This window comes from Eretmochelys imbricata, chromosome 4 (assembly GCF_965152235.1).
Source record: "Eretmochelys imbricata isolate rEreImb1 chromosome 4, rEreImb1.hap1, whole genome shotgun sequence".
Lineage (NCBI taxonomy): Eukaryota > Metazoa > Chordata > Testudines > Cheloniidae > Eretmochelys > Eretmochelys imbricata.
The window spans coordinates 119,089,280-119,109,099 of record NC_135575.1 but is presented as its reverse complement, the minus strand read 5'-3'; the positions used below and the strand labels follow the sequence as shown (position 1 = coordinate 119,109,099).

The following is a 19,820-nucleotide window of genomic DNA, read 5'->3' as shown; positions in this document are numbered from 1 at the left end:
TTTAAAATACAGCCAGCTCTCCTGGACTCCTTTCCCCCTCATGTTATTCTCCCAGGGGATCCTACCCATCAGTTCCCTGAGGGAGTCAAAGTCTGTTTTTCTGAAGTCCAGGGTCCATATTCTGCTGCTCTCATTTCTTCCTTGTGTCAGGATCCTGAACTCGACCATCTCATGGTCACTGCCTTCCAGGTTCCCATCCACTTTTGCTTCCCCTACTAATTCTTCCCTGTTTGTGAGCATCAGGTCAAGAGCAGCTCTTCCCCTAGTTGGTTCCTCCAGCACTTGCACCACGAAATTGTCCCCTACACTTTCCAAAAACTTCCTGGATTGTCTATGCACCGCTGTATTGCTCTCCCAGCAGATATCAGGGTGATTGAAGTCTCCCATGAGAACCAGGGCCTGCAATCTAGTAACTTCCATTAGTTGCCAGAAGAAAGCCTCGTCCACCTCATCTCCCTAGTCCGGTGGTCTATCGCAGTCTCCCAGCATGACATCACCCTTGTTGCTCACACTTCTAAACTTAATCCAGAGACTCTCAGGTTTTTCTGCAGTTTCATACCTGAGCTCTGAGCAGTCATACTGCTCTCTTACATACAGTGCAACTCCCCCACCTTTTCTGCCCTGCCTGTGCTTCCTGAACAGTTTATATCCATCCATAACAGTACTCCGGTCATGTGAGTTATCCCACCAAGTCTCTGTTATTCCAATCACATCATAATTCCTTGACTATGCCAAGACTTCCAGTTCTCCCTGCTTGCTTCCCAGGCTTCTTGCATTTGTGCATAGGCACTTGAGATAACTCGCTGATCATCCCTCTTTCTCAGTATGAGGCAGGAGCCCTCCCCTCTTGCACTCTCCTGCTTGTCTCCCTCCCAATATCCCACGTCCCCACTTACCTCAGGGCTTTGGTCTCCTTCCCCTGGTGAACCTAGTTTTAAACTCCAGGTTTTACCCTGGATAATGTCACATTGGTGTTACCAAAGCTAATAGCCAGCTATTCAAAGAGTGGACACATCTGTTTGTTGCTTCATCTTTCCGTGAAGGTGGCCTTTTTGGTGGCAGGAGAATAGGAGAATCGAGAGCCAGGTATCTGACCCACTGTATACAGTTGTTTACAAGGACTTAAGCCCTCCTTCCATATTTCTCACCAAAGTCATTTCTCACATGTCTATCAGGCAATATTTCTTTCCTAAGCTTCATGCTTGGGAGGATGAGGAGAAATTACATACATTGGATGTTTGGAGAGCATCAGTGTTTTACTTGGATGGCACTAAACCATTTGGGACATCCTCACAACTGTTCATGGCAGTCATAGACAGGATGAAGGGCCCTCCACTCTCATCTCAAAGAATCTCATCATGGATTTCCTCCTGTATGTTTGTGGCATGACATGGCCAGTGTACCTGCCAAACAGGGTGCTAGCGTATTCAATTAGATCGCATACGGCCTCTGCAGGTTTTCTGGCTCAAGTGCCTCTACTGCACATTTGTAGAGCTGCAACTTGGTCATTGGAACAGACTTTTGCTTCTCACTATGCCATTTGTCAACAGTCAGATGTCCGATTTGGATGCATAGTTCTTCATTCTTCATTCAGGTAGACTCTGATCCCACCTCCAGATTGAACGGCTTGTGAGTTATCTGAAGTGGGATCGAGATGTGTAATCACTCAAAAAAGAAGAAATAGTTACTAACCCGTTCTGTAACTGTTCTTCTTCAAGATTTGTTGCTCATGTGCATTCCACAACCCACCCTTCTTTTCCTCTATATCAGAGTCTGTCTGATAAGAAGGAACTGAAGGGGGTTTGGGTGCAGCAGCAAAGGGTACGTGCACCACCCTAATGGGGAAAAATCTCTGCTAGTGCACTGGGCATGCACACACCGGAAGTGGTATGGACATATGCAACACATCTTGAAGAACAGTTACAGAACAGGTTAGTAACCATTTTTTCCTTATACCTAGGAAGCCATCTACTAAAATGCAGACCCAAGCCATCTTCTCAAAGGCACAGTGCCTAATGGAATTTTACCGTCAGCTCGAGGACTCCTGAGTTAGTTCTGAGTGATGATTTGTGCCCATACTCTCTCTTGATAGGATCAACTTTGGCCATTTGCTAAAGCATTGTGAACCATAGTTCTCAAGTAGTTGCACTTAAAATGCTTCTTTTACGTCAAAAGATTCTGCTAGTTTTAAAAAAATGTTTCTTGTACTTAAAAAAAATAATTATCAATTCTATTAGTATTCCTGAATCTCTTTTAAACTAATGTGCACACAGTATGTCTGTCAATAAAAGGCTTTTTAATAGGATAACTGAGTATTTGTCTTACCCCAAAGTGCTTAAGGCAAAGGCTTCAAAAATGTAGAACTCTGAACTGGACCTGAATGGAAGGAAAGATTGGCCCAAAGAAATATGCCAGATGAGCATCACTGGTAGCTGAAGGATATCTGGAGCAGTAGCTGATGTCACAGAGATCCTGTGTACAGCTTCTTTATTAAGCAAACTGGCCAAAGAACTGATGGGAATGTTCAGAAGATATCACTTTTTACTTAGAAATTGGTGGTGAATGGTATCCAGTAAGAAGCCTGGCTGACACTTTGCATCTTTGTTTTTGCTCTTAAGGGTCAAAACCTTAACTTCCATCAGTTTGGAGAAAGGGAGATAAGGGTGAGGATCCTGCAAGATGGTATCCTTAGAGATTGATTATATTAAATGTACCCTTTGAAATATTTGTGACAAAGCTTTACAGTGTAGTTTTTCAAAGAAGGCCCTGAGCACAGTAGCATAAATAATGACAGTTTTGCTTGTCTAAATTATACTAATAGCTATCTATAAAATTCTAAATTCAAAAGCCAGTGTACAATTACTTATATCTGTTTTGATGCAGAATTTAATGAACTAAAAGATGCTTGGTTATGATATCTTAAAAGTAAAATCAGTTTCTCTTCTGCTGATTTTCTGTCATATTACACCATTTTTATTTGTGAGCCCTATATCATGCACCACCCTGTTACCAGATTGTGTTACAGTTTTAGGTCACAGTCTCTTCCACTGAAGTCAGTCTAGTCCTGGGGCTAGATTTATAAAGGGGGGACTAAGGCATACCTACACTCCCCTGTTTCCCCCCCCACACACACACCCCGATGTGAATATCAGTGTGCACTAAAATGCTGCAGTGTAATTCCCTGTGTGGACGCTGTGGGTGCAGACTTAAAAGTCCATAGTTCACACTAATGTAGTCCTCTTCAAAAGGGGTTATATGTGAACTAGGGAAATTTAAATTCATGCCCACACAGGGACAGGGCAGTACTTAGTCCGCACTGCTATTTACACCCATGTAATCTAAATTGTGGGGCAGTGTAGACGTACCCTTAGGCTCTGCAACACTTAGCCTAACTTTCAGACGCCCTGCCACCAAATGGAATTTACAACCCCAAGCTAGGCTCCCAGGCTTCCTCTGCAATGCATAGGGAGAGTTAGATGCCTGAAAAAGAGATTCACAGAAGTCAACAAGCTGAGTGAGAAGCTGCCTAAGCTAGCCAGTAGTAAATGTAGAGGGCGGAGGGTGACCTAAACCCCACCCTCCTCAGGGAATCAGATGCCTATGTCCAGGCCACATCGTGGGTCAGTGCTCCAGCTACTGGGGTATTAAGTAAAAGGGAGGCACCAACACCACCAGGTGGAGCCCTGTAAGTGCAATAGGCATGGGGAGACTCTCCTTTGTGAATCCCATCGGGGTTAGGCGTGAGTTAGGCACTGAGCTGCTTGACAGTGTCAGAACTGAGGCAGCATGCCGACTAGTGCACATGCCTACTAGCAAAAATTTACGTACCTAGGGGACTTTACAATGGAAACTGAGATGCCTACAGAGTTAGGTGGCAGCAGAGCAGGGGATTTTGTGAATGCAAGTGACCCCTAACTGTTGGACTTAGGTGCCTAAGGGGGCAGTTAGGTTCCTGAGTCCCCCTTGTGATTCCTGCCCCTGCTGATTTCAGTGGGAACAAATAGTCACCTCATTGTTTTCACATGCTAAGTTCTGATTTAACTAAGATTTAAGCACATGCTTAACTTTATACACTGTGGGTAGTCCTATTGACTTTACCTGCTTTTTCCCATGCATTATGACTAGTTCCACTGAAGTCAAGTTAAGCATATTTATGTGCAAGTCTTTTCAGATTGGGGCTGGAGTGTGTAAACTTGGATTCAAAAGTTCATAATGAACTTCAGAAAAAAATCAAAACATTTCATTACTGAATGTGTTATGTGACTGGAAATGTTATCATTTTTAAAAATCTATTTGAGTCAAGAATATTTTATATTAAATGAGTTTCAATTGTGAGAACAGAGGGAAAAGAAAAAATATGTCTTACAAAAAGACACAAATGAAGTTTAATGCAGTTACTGAAAAGTTGCAAATGGAGTCTTTTCAACAACAACAGTAAAGGCCAATTATTGCAAATACATATTTTGACCAGTTTGCTTTTATCTCTCAAGCAAAACATCCCCCACAATTGCTGTGGGGTTTGTATTTTAGTCAGTGAGGTTTGGATGGTTGTGTGAAAATATAAATGTTAAGGAAAGTTATGATTGGAGTTGGACAACAAACATGAAAAAACAAATTGGGAAGGTCTATTAAAATCAGATGTTGCCTCTATTTTTTTCTTATTGAATGTGCTTGTTGCCAGAGACAGAGAGAGAGAGAGAGTGAATATAAGCAGACGAGTAGAGCTGAAAATTTAGACTGTTTTGACTATGTGAGATCTTCCATTTATTTGGTCTAGAGTTCAGGATGTGTTCTTTGAGCCCTTTAATTGTCATTGCTTACAGTGCATTCTCATAAAATGTCTGTATAGTTTGTGTACACATAGGTAGCAAACTAATCTATTCTGTTAAGACATTTAAAAATCCCACAAAAGCTAATTGTATGCATTATTACCATTAATTCAAAATGTACTCTACTTTTTTTAAAGTTCCTAAGTTTCTGTTTCAAGTAATCTATTAAATAAAGCAGTTTCTGTCTTCAAATTTTATATTTTTAGCAATTCATAGAATGATTCTACCTATACACTTAAGTAATCATTACACAGATTTTTGTCCGATAAAGATTGTATCTTTTGGCTTTAGAAAACATAAAATATATTCTGAAGCTGTGAAAGTGTTGGGGTTTTTTTGTTTGTTTTTTGCACAGTTCTAGAGTTTGATTTAAGTACAATGCTAAGTTTCTAATGTATAGCAAAACAACCAGTGACCCACATCCTATAAGATACTGAGTGTTCTCAGTGCTCACTGAAGTCAGTGGAAGCACTGATAGTGTTTAAGTAATTTACCAGGATTAGGACCTAATTTTACCATCCTCTGTCTAGTAAAACTAAATTTAAAATCAAAACGCTAGTAACAATTGCACTCTTCTTAAAAATGGCCTATCCAGCATGTGTTTTTACAAAATCTTCTAGATCCTATTTTGAACTGCTCATTTTTAAGAACAGTATTGCAAAATGTTCTTCACTGAGGTAAGTTGAAACTGACTTAAATTCCCCCAAACCTAAGCCTACCTTTATATTGTAAAATAGAAAAAAATGAAAATGATCAGATGCAGCTGCAGAATATATTTTAAAAGTTGTAGTATTTAAAATATGAACTGAGAGTAATAAAAATCGACATCAGTGAGATAATTTTTGAACCTTGTACAATGTATAAAAATAGATGCTTAATAAAGTAAAATTATAAAATGAATAATGTTTCATTCCAAAATAAACTTACTTTCTTATTATATTAGAGAGTGCTTTTAAAATGTCTTTTGTTTTTTTTGGTCATTTTGATACTGTGTAAAATGAAATGTTTTTTTCTATAAAACTGGTAATAGTTTATTAGCTATTGCATCTTAATACAAATGATAAATAATCAGATGATTTCTTTTATCACTACTGGATACTGTCTTTGCAATGGTTAATATAAATTTTGCAGGCATGTGTTTAGATTTTATTTTTTTGGCTTTCCCCAAACAGAAAATATTTGAATGTTTACTAGGTGTATGGAGAAATACATAATAAACACTTTACAAGTACTTTTTTTTTTTTTTTTTTTTACTGTTTAAAGTTTCATGCCTTATTTACTTTGAAGGAGACCACAATGGAAGAAAGGAATGTGATTTAAGATAATAGAATTCTGAAGTATGGTTTTGGATTTAACTTGGAATTTGAATAATTTTGTTGGCAGAGGTCCTTGTGCTCCATATTGTGTCCTCGTATGTATGTAGAACCAAGAACTGACTTCTGGAACATCCACATATCTCTTTTTTACAGGGATTACTTTTTTCACAGTCAAACTGCATTGGGCTTGGTTTTTGTGTTTTGTTTTTTAAAATAAAACTTGTAACATTTATTTCTGTCATAGGAGAAATATTGTTATAGAACAAACATCTGTAATACAATATGTAAATTACATTATTAATAAGGTAGTTCTGAATTATGCTCTACCTTTTAGACTTTCCCTATGGATTGTTGTTGTTGTAGGTGTAATCCTTTTGCTGATGTAAAGCAAAAACCAAACAAGGTAACAATTTTCATGAGATTAGAGGTAGCCAGGCTGACTGTCTCCTGGCTTTCTGTTACCCCATTTAAGCGCAGGGCCACCCGTGTCCTATTGTTTAGATATTACTTGCTCTTTTGGATTTCAGATTACAAGACCAATTGATCTGTATGACCTATTTTAGGAACTTCAACATTGCAGTGGAAACCTAAACCAAATGTATATCTTCAAGAAACAAATCATCTGAAAACTGGGCAGTTGTCATTTTGATGTAATGTACCTTTTTCAGGAAATTCATATAGGACAGTACCACATGATGGACTAGAAATAATCAGCCACCAAAAACTATTAGAATGGTGTGAAGCCAGTATTATTTGAACCAGGAAATTCAGAATTGAAGCTGAACATTTGGGTTTAATCTTCATCATATGTCCTGTACTTAGGAATTGCAGCGTATATAGTATGGCATATTGGATACTGACCTCAGGCTCCTGAAATGTATAGCTAGAAGTCCTGGAAACGAGTTTGAGAGTCAGCCCTGAATCTCAGCTTCTAAATTGTAAATTTGTGTATTATATGTGCATTTCCTGAAGTGCCTCATAGTAGAGCTTTTGCCTGCTCATCTTAAACTCCCTTCTTAACTTTCATTCCTTGCAAGATGCCAGTGTCTGAACCAAGGGATTCTGCAGAACCCATGTGCACCTTTTTGTATTCTTTTCACCACACAGCCAAAAAGACATTGTGCTCAGATACACTTCAGCATTTCTGAGCCACTCACTTCATCAGCTTAAAAAAAAATCCCCATGCAAAATGTGCAGTGTGTGTTTAGTCCTCAATCCTGCAGAGTGTTACACGTGCGGACCGGGGCGCGCTCAGGGATTTAAATGTGACTACTGTGGGGGGGAGGGCACTTTAAACACCACCCCCACAGTGTCTCCGGGCCCTGCTGCCTCTCTCACCCCACTGGTTCTCGCTGCCTCCCCCTACCCCCATTGTCCCGGGCTCCAAACACTTACTGGAGACTGCGGGCGAGGAAGGGGGCTCAGTAGGGTTGCCAATTTTGTTTGGACATATTCCTGGAGATTTCATTTCATGATATAATCTTTAATTAAAAAATCATCTTTAATTCCTGGAGACTCCATGACAATCCTGGAGGCTTGGCAACCCTAGGGTTCAGCTGGCTTCCCGGGCCCCCTCTCACTGAACTTTGCTGTCAGCCCAGCTTCCCTGCTCTGGGCGCCATCTAGTGGGGTTCAGGGGCAGCACTAGCTGCCGTGCCTTTCCCAGGCATGTCTCCTGCTGTGCTCAGCCCGACTTCCACCCTGGCAGAAAGGGGGGAGGAGGAGTTCAGGGAAGGGAACCCTGGGGCGGGGCCCAGGGCAGAAGCTGCGGATGATGGTGGAGATGATTACTGGGAGGGCCTGTGCCCCTGCTTGCCCCCCTTTGTGCACCCCTCTGTGTGCAGACTCAGTGGGGCTACCATGCTTAATCACATGTGTAACTTTTTGGCAGGATCTGGGCTTTACTATGAACCTTTGAAAGTGGCACTCTATGAAATCAGTATCAGTTCTCACTGACAGACTTTTCAGTGAGAGCTGTTTAGCTATATCCTTGCCAAATGTCCTCTAGTTCTAACTTTTCCTGCTATTTAGTAAAAAGAAAAGTAAAAAAAATAGTAAAATAGTAAATAAAAAAATAGTAGAAAAAAATTTAGTAAAAATTCAATTGGTCAGTCGCTAAGGTGCCACAAGGACTCCTTTTCTTTTTGCGAATACAGACGAACACGGCTGCTACTCTGAAACCTGCTATTTAGTAGTTTTTAAAATGAAATAAAACAAAACAAGAATTTTTTTTTAATTATGGAAAAAGTTCATTGGTTTTAACTCCCCTTGTACTCTTAAATTTTGAATACGTTTCGCTCCAAATTCCCAGAAAAGTTCACCTTTGAGTAAAGGCCAGATTTGGAAAATTTCAGCCAACAAGGTGAAAGTTTTGGAAGTTTAGGTTGCAGGGTTTTATAATGGAAACATGTATGCAAGCTTAATTATAGCTGTTGGTACATCTCCCACTTCTACGGAGGCTGTAACTTTTCATGTTTGAGCCAGGCAGTGTCTGTATATCTTCTGGCTGCTGTTTGAAAGTCACAAATCCTTCTAAAATGTGTTCTGTTGACAGTCAACGGATGTGTTTGAACTAACAAAAATTCCACTGTAGAAAACAAAATAATAATAACAAAGTTTTATAAATATAGCAGTTTTTTTTTAAAACCTTACATCGTTTGCTTACTCAGCAAGAGGGGTTAGTGGTAAATGCAAAGAAGCTTCTGTGAATCTTTACGTGGGATCTATTGGGTGCTCAAAACTATTGAAAATCAGGACTGTTGCTAAGGTGTCTAAATATGGAGTTAGAGCTTAACTTTTAGGATTCCTTTAAAAATAAAGACAGCACCTTGGCTTTAGATTTTAACTTCTGTTAAAACTTAAGTTAAAAAGCATACATGTTACATATATGTTACAGAAAACTTATGTAAAAGCTGTTCTATAGTGCATCACTGTAAGGTATTTTAAAGTTTTTTGGGTTTTGTTTTGTTTTTTTTACAAACTGCATCTCAAAAAGTTTTAAAGTTAACGTATAGTTAGCAACTTCATACAGCAGGAAATAGTGTTTTATTGTTCAGATGGAAGTGTAAACTTGACAAAATGCCACATTTGTTCAGTGAAAATAATTATTCAGTACTGCAGAATTTCCCTACAATATGTCATAGAAATACTCCAATCACTTTAATCATAAACCATGCTGCTGCTTCTTGCAGTGGTAAATTTATGCAAATTGGAGCATACAGTTTCATGAGTGCTTGTTGCAGGTAGAACAGAAATTTTGTATATATTGCTGAGATACGAAAATGATACAAGTCAAGTTGTTCAGCCTGATTTGTATGTGTCTTTTGAAGGTGTTTCTTAGCAAATGTTCTCCTGTTTATCTCTTTTCATTTATTAAAAGTATCCCACTTTGAAAAATACAAAAATAAAAATGTATGTACCACTGCTATTCAAATATAAATAAAGTTGTGCATGCCACCTGTGATAGCAGATGGCAACCGTTCACAGCTTCCTTTCTGTTGGACTTGCACTAAATGCAACATTTGTTCTCATGTTTTTAATAATAACTAGATTCATTATTTTTTAAAAACTAAATACGTGTGCATTCAAGATGCTGTCTAAATGAAGATACAACTTTTAAAGTATATAAAGCTTGGGACCTAAAGTTAAAAAAATGCCATATTAAAACTACAAATGTGAATGTACTCTACAGAGAATCTTTGATACTGGCATGACACTGAAACTTTCTGTTGCCATCTAGTGGATGCTTTATGTATCACAATACTGAATTTTCATTTAACTCTTGTCTAGAGGATCAAGAGTCAAGCATTTTCTCTCTAATAGGATTACATGAGAGAATTTTTAAATATTACTGTGATTTGGGTGCTTAGTTTTGTGGTGTTTTAAGATTAGACTGGGTTGCAATTTGTGATATAAGTTATTATTGGAAGTTATTTTTCTTTATAGATATTAGAAATGCTTAATCCTACTCTATTTCTATATTCGATTAAAAAAAAATCTCACCCCAACCATGGCAGGATAAAAAAACTAAATTTAAATTTAAAAATGTAATTTGCAAGGTGCGAGCCTGCAGCAGAATTTTATTACTCTAGTACCCTACTTAAATTGTTGATTTGATAATGTCATATATGTTTGGTAATGACTGATTTAGAGACTTCGTCTCTCAAGTAATAGTGCAGCAGATACACAGCTGAAAGAGGAGGTAGCATCACGGCATCTTCAGTGAGGGGCCCTCAACTCTGTTGCCACCGTTTTGGTCCAACAGGGCCTACATTTGTTGAATGCCATGATGGTCTATAAGGCCTGACTAACTTCCCAGATATCTCCTGGAGGGCAGGACAAGATTAAGTCATTGGCACTACAGTTTCATGTCTAGGGCTGCAGTTTCTGGAGTCTTGTGATGTTGGAATCTGAGCTTTCATTTAAAAAAAGTAGTTTCTTAGCCCTCAGAATGGCAGAGAAAAGCTTGAAAATGTGACATTAGTGTAACTGGTGTAGTAATATCTATCTGGCCGCGTCTACACTATAGGGACTAGAGCAGTATAGCTATGGCATCATGGTGATGCCGGCATAACCCTGTAGCATAGGTACAGCCTACACCTACGTAAAGGGTTTTTACATTGCTGTAGGAACACTTCCCGAGGGATGGCAGCTGAGTGGATGGAAGCATGCTTTCGTAAACCTCGCTGTGTCTACCCCAGTGGTGGAGTCATCATAGTTATTCTCATAAGTATGGATTTTTCAACCCCTGGAGCTCCATAGCTATGTTGTCCTAATCTTTAAGTGTAGACCAGGACTGAATCTGCTGTCAGCGAGAAACAATAACTCTCAGAGGTGTAAATTCTTTTGTGCAACTCAGTGAGGTGTTAGCTACACCTGTAATTTGTGGGGGTCCCACCACTAATGCTACAATAGGGGACTCTTTTTGTGTAGCAGGAGGAAAATAGCCCCCCCCCCGGCTGCCACTCCCTACCTCTCCAATGTGTGAAGAAGGCTACTACTGCTATTCCTGGGGGAATAGCAGTGTGTTTTGTGGGGAGGGAATCTTATTTATGGTGGATGAACAAATTATAGCGGATATTCAGTAGGCTGAAGGGGAATGGACTTATGGAATTTCATGGGTATTTTTCTATGATAGATTCTTTGTGATATAAAATAAACATAGTACATAAAGCATTGGCTAGGTGTTTGAAAAAGTAAGTAAAATGTCTAGTCCCTTCTAGTGAAACTTTTTCTTTTCACAGTGACCTGTCTGGGTCAATGTATGCCTATGGCAATGACCAGCTGAGCACATGTCAATAGAACACTGCGGAGGCAAGTGAGAAAAGGCAAAAAGAAACAGCATCAGTACATGGCCACAGAGGGGATGCCGTTAGGATTTAAGGAAAGGGGGAAAAACTCTTTTCTGGTGCAAGTCCTGGGAAATAAAAGCCTGATGTGAGTGGAGGCATAACGATGTCAGTCTGAGTCCAAATTCATCGAAATAATGTTACAAATGGAGGAGAGGCAAAGTAGTGTCAATGCAATTTAAAATGTGAGAAGAGAATTTCAGCACAGATAGAATACTTTGCAGGCAAACGGCTGAAATACTTCTCTTACCACAGCTTTCTTGCTTGTAATCTAGACTTCTGTTTATGTGAACCATTCCTAACTAAAGTTTGGAAGGACACTTTCATCATGCAGTAATGTTGGCCACTGAGAGAGATTTATATATTTGTGCTAATCTGCCCCTTTTTGACTTTACTGTTTATTTTTACATGTTAATTTAAATGTGAAATATGTCACTATTTTACATTTCTACTCTTTGTTTTCTGAAACAATTTCTTGCTGCCTGTTCAATAATGTTTTTCTGTGCAGACACTGTATAGAAATACTAATTTGGGAATATGTTTTGTTTTTATATTTTGTTCTAATGAATATACTGTATATTTAAAATACATGTCACACCATATGGAGTGGGAGGCAAGGAAAAGAGGGCATACAGAAAACAAATTCAAATAAAGATGAGAAGAAAACCACCTGGAAATCCCACACATTTGTAGAAGAGTTTGCCTGGTTCCCCTTCGGGCCCTATTATCCAAGTTACTACTCCAGGTTACTTCTCCTTTGACAACTCATTTTAATAAGTTGGTATTGGTTTAATAACAGGGTGAAACCCAGCCCCATTGAAGCCAGTAGCAAAAATTCCCTTTGACTTCAGTGTGGCCAGTATTTTGCCCTCTATTTACTACATGGAAAGCCTTAGAAATTAAACCAGGGGAAAATCTTATCCAAAATTATGAATTGTAAGAAGGGGCAATTGGAGAAGGAAGGGGGTAGAGAGCGTAAGGTTTTTTTTAAAAAAATACATGCATGTTTCTATGTGTAGTGAGGTACAACTAAATTACCTACATAGTTACACAAATAAGCAAGCTTTCTTCCTAAACTCACGGCAGCTTGGTCTCTCTAAAGTATGCTCATATCTGATCCATGTCTTTGGCCTCTCCCTCTATCATCTTCCATCCACAATCATTGCAAAGGCCATCCTACCAATGTAACTCTTAGGTCTCTACTGCACATGTCCATAGCAGCGTAGCCTAGCCTCTCTCAACTTGTTTTCAATTGCAGCAACCCTCATTAAACCCTTCACAACCATTTCATTTCCTACGGTTTGACCATTTCAACATCTTCATTTCCTGGTGGAACATACTGGTTTGATTTCTTGTGACTGGCCAGATCTCTGTTCTGTATGTTAGATTGTGGTCAATAGCAGTTTTATACACTCAACCTTTATACTGGCATCTTTTTATCACAGTAAATTGGGGTCCATTGCCACCATTTGATCCAAAAGATTTAGTACAATACCAGGCATCAGTCAAGAGGGCCACATTATCAGCAACCATTGATCCTAGGTATTTACATTATTTCACTCTTCTAAGCTCTCTGCCTGTAATATTATTTTGATGGTCTGCCTCTGTCAGTTACCATAGCCTCAGTCTTACCAATGTTCAGTCTAAGTCAGGCCTGCTCAAAACTGTGTTGCCACTGTTCAGAGTTGGTTTACACAGTCTCACGATCTTCCTTACATATCAGTAGGTCATCATCAAACAACAAATTTCAAGGTAGCTCTTCATATAGTTTCACTTATCACCTCCAAGACACCCACAAATAAAAAAGGGCTCAATACTAACCCCATGTGCAGTACAACATTTACTAGAAATTCTCTGCTGTACCCCATTTGGTTTTGATTACAGTAGTCACACCATCACACACATCCTGGATAAGATGGACATATCCTTCTGGCACACACCTCTGTTGCAAACTCCACCAAAGTAATTCTTTTGGTACATGATTATATGCCTTCTCCAAGTCTACCAAGACCATGTCCAAGTGCTGTCTGTTTTCTCTGAACTTCTCTAAGAGGATTCAAATAGCAAACATGGCATCAATTATATTCCTTCCCAGCATAAGTCCTTACTAACACTTCCAAATTTCAACTGTTTCACTCAGGCACTTTTCAATAATCTCCCATATTTTTGTAGCATGGGATGTCAGCTTAATTATCACTCAGTTAACACACAGAATATTATTGCTTGTATTTTTAAAAATGGGCACCATAAAGCTTTTACCCCATTCATGCAGCATTTTCTCTCTTTTAAAAATATAATTGAATGGACTTGTAAAATACTTGATGCCTTCTGTTCCCAGTGACTTCAGCGCATCCACCGGTACTTCATCTGATGCAGATGCCTTTCCCCTTTTTCATTTTTCTTAGTGCCTCTGCAACCTTTTCTTCCTCTATGTAATCTATCACACCCCAGTTCTCAGTTCCTTCCTTAGGTTTACCTTATTGATCACTCCAAATAATCGCCCCAAACTTTGATTCACCATTGTTTGCAATATACCATGTTCATTTCTAATATAAGTAAACTCATTCACATCCTTTTTCGTTTTCTCTCTTGCCTTAGAAAGTTTGTAGATGGCTTTTTCTCCCTCATATCCACCTAGTCAGTTATTTAGCTCTTCACAGGCCAAATTTTTAACTTTCACAACTTTTTTTTTTTTTTTTGCCTCCATACATTCCATCTTATCACTCACTGCTTACGCCCACTGGCCTGACATTTTTTAAAAGTTACCTTTTTCTTCTCAACAGATTATTTAACTTAGAGTCCACCTCCATGTCTCCCTTTGTTTTCTTTGAACATTGGTTTCATCACACCTAGGACTTCATGTGCCATTTCCAGCAATATTGTTTTTAGTTTGTACCAGTTATCATTTTCAGATCCCTGTGTGTAATCAGGAAATCTACACATTACTTCCTGTTTAAAGATTTTTTTCATTCCCATCTTTGTTTCCCCCACTTAGACCTTTCCGATGCCCAGAGATTCAGATGTTTCAGAATGCGGAATCCTCAGAAGTCCATAAGAAGAAGTCTGTGCTGATTCACAGTACTCTCATCGCGTATTACAGTTCTTCTGGTTAAAAAGAGATCAATGTGAGACACTGGCATAAGTCAGAGGAGAGAAAACCAGAGTGTGTTTGTAATCACCATGCTCAGTGCCAGACAAGTCTGTAGGACCCCTTGGGGTTTCTGGTTCTTGTGCTATGCCCTCATGGACTGTTTCATATCCAGCCTGTTCTAGTGCGTGCATTTACCTCTGCTCTCATGATTATCTTCTTGTTGAGTGATATGTTTCCAATAAGACACACCTCCTCATCAAAAAACTCCTCTTTTACCTTTTGATCCTCTTCTAACTGTGGTGCGTACCCACTGACTATATGGAGAGTTACCTCTTCCCAACTCAGTTTAATGCTTATCAGTTGGTCTGACTGTCTGATAACTTCTATCACATGTTTCTGGATGGTTCCATCCAGAATAACTCCAACACCATTTCAGGAAGTTGAACTCCCTGAATAGTAGATTTTGTCTGAAGTTTGACCTTCCCATTAAGTCTCTTGTACACATGCCACATTTACTCTCTTCCTCTTTAAGACCACACAAAGCTCCAAGCTTCTTCCAGTCAGCATTTCTACATTCCAGCTTGCATATTTCAGCTTACTCACTCCCTTTAACTTTAGCATTCCTTAACCAATTACAACAGCCAGGCAAGGCTGTTGCACTTTGCTTGCAGGGAATGCCCTAACTCTGAGGTACACTTGTCATGGACATCAGTGCTCATGAGCGTATCTAATGGACAAGCTTTACAGGTTGGCTGTCCAATGCTGACAACTTTGGAACTTTGAAATCAGAGTTTTCCTTGTAAATGAGCTGCCTACTGAGACTACTGGAGCCCACCTGCTCCAACAAGATTTATTTTAAGGTGGTCTTTATTCACCTTGACATCCTCGTCATAGGGCATTTTTTAGAGGTAGCCATGCCACCAGCTACCCCATCATGGCCTGATATTTATTTTCAACCAAATGTCATAATTCTGCATTTGTAACAACATAATTTGCTGTACTCTGTAAAATTCCTAGCAGATTTTTGTACACTGAATAATTAATACCATTTTTTTTAACATACCTCAGAGAGATTTTTGGTTTCTCCTTTGAAAACTTTCTTTGTTCTACATAGTCATTGTATACATGTAAAAAATGTTTTTAAAGATACTGAGCCATATTTTAGGCTCAGTAAGGGAATCACATTGGGGATTTCACTCCTTGGGCTAACAAAGGCTGTATTTCTGAGACTTCTTCCTTTCTCTGTGCCAAATTGCATCTTGTATGGTACCAGCCTCTTTAAACCCAGACTTAAAAGTTGTTAAAAGGCATTGAAGTCTCATAAAAGGTTGTTCATCGTTCCCTTTAAGTGATCTTTGGGAGAGTGTAAAGATAATATAGAGGAAAATGTATGGACTAAGGACAGGAGGAGTGTAAAATGGAGAGGTGGGTGGAAAAACAGCTTCCCCTCTGCATGCACATGCACTCAGATATGTTCAAATTCTGCAATTGATCATGAAATGGTTGTGAGGAGTTACTTGATAGGCTTAAGTTTTTTGGTTGAGGTGGAGCAGGGATTAGTCAGTCTGGATAATAAAGCAGCCACTGCAAAAATAGGTGAAAATATTCAGATAAATAATATTGATCAGTTTGCTTCCCTTTTTTGGTGGACATGGGTAATGTAGCTGCTATGAGGTTCGTTCCTACAATTGAACTCAAATTTTTGGGTCAAGTTTTCTGTTTTATAAAGCATTTATGTATAATTTGGTATTTTATTTTTGTAAAAATCCTTTTTTTAAGGAACCTGTTTTCTAAAATGTGTGCTTGATCATTGCCTGCCAACATTCAGTTTACATTTAGTGATTAAGTATATACTTCACGTAATCGCCTTTTGAATAAAGTGCTTTTTTCTGTTCAAGCTGGACCCTCACTTAAACTTTTGTCCCTTATACAATTTTTATGCATTGGCTACATATATAATAAAAATGAGAATCTTATTGCAACGGGGAATCTGTATAAATAACTTAGAGCTCTGTGTAGCCTTTATAATTATAGTCTCGAATTACAAAATAGGTCGTAGTTTAGTATATAGTTCAAGTGCACAAGACATACTGATATTTGTACATTTAAAATGGAACAGAAAAGAGAAATATATTAAAAATCCATTTTAGCTGATTGTGGAGTTAACATTTTTACTTTACTTTCCTATTTAGATTACTAATATTGGGAAACTGAAAGATTTTCTTCTGCAACACAGAAAGAATTACATTAATGCTTACAGGTAAGTCTGTATTGTGTTTAAATAGTCTCTATGTTTTAAAACTTGATTTTTCAAATGTATAAAACGATTCCACTAAAATTTCATGAGCACACTGACATGATTTAAAACAAAATATACAGTTTGCTGATCAATTTCATACCAGATCATATGCCATTCAGGATAAGCTAGATTTGTTGCCTACTACTAAGGCTATGTCTGCATAGCAGCTGGGAGATATACAGGCACTAGCTGCTCAAGCTAGTGCACTAAAAATAGCCATGTGACCAGGACAGTGCAGGTAGCAACTCAGGCTAGCCACCTGAGTATAACATTGCCTGCGATCCTAGGTTTCTTCTCCGTCGGCTAGCTTGAGCCACTGCCTGTGCCATCCCTGCCGCACTGCTCTTTTAGTGCACCAGCTCCACAGAGCAAGTATGTGCACCTCTACTCGAGCTGGGAATTACGCCTCCCAGTTGTGCTGTAGACATGCCCGAAGTAATCGGTGGAAAGCCTGAGCAGATCGATGATGAATGGCACGGGATAAGGATTTTCAAACTCTGGGAAGTGAATTCCAGAACTTAGGGACCTCATTGAGAACACCATATTGGAATACCACTACCTCTGAATTTCTTTCCTTTCCTACATGGAAATTTTGAGGAGTCAATTCTGCATGCTTGAACTTACGGGGAGAATATATTTGGTTTTGTGACAGTAAAACCATCCTTACTTAAGTCAATGTAGGAAACATTTGACATTCTTGAATTTATTTGCTGCCTGAGGAGCAGGTGTCTTGTCTGTTTCAATCCTTTGTCTGTTTACAAGATTGGCGCTGGTAGGAAAAGCTAAGGGGTGCTGTAGCATGCACACTTAGGCTATGTCTACACTGTGAGATAGGGGTGAGATTCCCAACTGGCGTACACATAGTCACACCAGAGCTAGCGCAGGTTCAGGTGGTTTTGTACTTGGCATTGCTAAGTTGTGCCACTGTTGTCTGTGCTACCACAGCTACGCTACTATTTATACTTGCTCGAGCTCTCATCGAGCTATGTCAGCCTGAACTGGGAATCAGACCTCTTGCTTGTAATGTGACTGTAGCCTTACATCTACCATCCCAGCAAACTTAGCATTTTCTGTTTCTTGGTAGGTCACAGTCTAAGGCCTGAGGTTTTAATATTGATGCAACCTGAAATTTGGAGTTCTCAGTCCAAATAATCTGTAGGAAACATTTAAAAACAGGAAAATGTAATCTTTAGGGACGCTTTTTGATACCTGTCAACCTTAATAAGTGTATCGATATGTATTTACACACTGTGAACAACATTCCACTCCATGGAAAACTAGTGTGGAGAGTGTAGAGGAAAGGTCTCCCGTTTATCAACTCCATGACTATAAGCAGATGTTTGAAAGTTCAATTTAAAATACTTGATAATTAGTCATATTATTTTCTTTCTTCCTAAAATATGCCAATCCAGTGCCCTAGGGTCATAGCACACTCATTGTGAAGACTATAAACCGTTTGAACCAGTTACCTAAATTCTCCCAGAAGCCTCAAACTAGGACTTACTCCATCTCACTCCAACTCTATCTAATCATTCTTCTCTTCCTCCTTCCTGCCTCCAGTCCACCAAAAAGTCTGAGAGAGAAAATGAACCTTGCACTGTAACCTGAAAATCAATACATTCAGTCTTTGTCTAATTGACAAGGGAAGTATATTCAAGTGTGGAATACCCCAGATAGAAATTACAATGCCTCCAACCTACTCGCATTTTAAGATGATCTTCTGTGCTATGGTATCATATGGAGAAAAAGGTAGCCTCTGAGGTTACCAGGGCCCTGCCAACAGCTTACATTTCACCTAAAAGTGAATTGGAAGCCCATGCAGATCATAGAACACAGATGTATCATGTGCTTCCTGCAAGAAACACCCTTTAACAAATGGGCCATCAAATTTTGCACGAGGTGACATTTCCAAATTGTCTTGGAGTGTAGCCCTGTGTAAAGGATCATGCTAGAATTCATTCCTGAGATGACAAAAGCAAATGTGGCAATGCCCATATCTGAAAAAGAAGCATACTGGTCAAGCATAAATAATAAAAACTACTTGTGGCTTCTGCTGCTATATAAACTTCCAGCATCAGCTGGAGAGCCATCAGGATTCCCCAGCTGGAAACTTGAGTAAAAGAATGTGGGCAGTCTTCTCCAGCTGAGGGCATTGATACCACTCTGTAGTTTCTTTGGTGTTTTTTCCCAGCCTATCAGCATAACTGGGGTTTTGAGTTGCAGCCAGCCCTATCTGCTTCCTGATTCTGGCAGGACACTGGGTAAGCTAATCAGTTGCACTAGTCAAGCCAGATGAAATACAGATGTAGAACTTGTTTCAGAGTAGCAGCCGTGTTAGTCTGTATCCGCAAAAAGAAAAGGAGTGCTTGTGGCACCTTAGAGACTAACAAATTTATCTGAGCGTAAGCTTTCGTGAGCTACAGCTCACTTCATCGGATGCATCCGATGAAGTGAGCTGTAGCTCACGAAAGCTTACGCTCAGATAAATTTGTTAGTCTCTAAGGTGCCACAAGCACTCCTTTTCTTTTTGCAGATGTAGAACTGAATGTCAACTGAATATTGAAGACCTTGAGTCCCAAATCATCTCTCTACCTTTCCTCCAAAGGCCTCACAGATGCATGGAAGTGACGACAAGATAGAACCCCTCCCATTAGAGAATGCTGGAAGTAGATGAGCAATCATCCGTGCTACCCTTTGGCTCCTCTCGGTAACAGATGAACAGAGCCACTCAATAACGACTCCTTCCAACCCTGTGAGGATCTGTGGCTGTGTCAGCAATGCCATATGATCAGTGGTATCAAAAGGTGTTCCATGGTGAATTGACAAATTACTGAGTGCCCTTTTTCCCCCCCGATATTGGTAACAAATGTTGTGTGTGCCAAAAAAGGACACTAAGGGCTTGATTTTTCAGAAATGCTGAGCACGCTCAACTGTATT

The 19,820-nt window shown here is 39.3% G+C and overlaps 1 protein-coding gene across 6 annotated transcripts in view; it reads left to right on the top strand.

Annotated features, from left to right (window-relative positions):
• The window catches only part of STX18 (syntaxin 18), a 119,053-nt gene that overhangs the window by 40,512 nt on the left and 58,721 nt on the right, over nt 1-19,820 (top strand). For 4 of the 6 annotated variants that reach the window (XM_077815858.1, XM_077815857.1, XM_077815859.1 and 1 more), the window contains exon 2: nt 16,777-16,844. The exons of 1 other annotated variant lie outside the window; for it this stretch is intronic. In XM_077815858.1, the coding sequence (XP_077671984.1) occupies nt 16,777-16,844 (68 nt within the window). Of the gene's footprint in view, nt 1-16,776; nt 16,845-19,488; nt 19,698-19,820 lie in introns of those variants that run through there. One more of the 6 variants, XM_077815860.1, reaches the window with a different exon arrangement.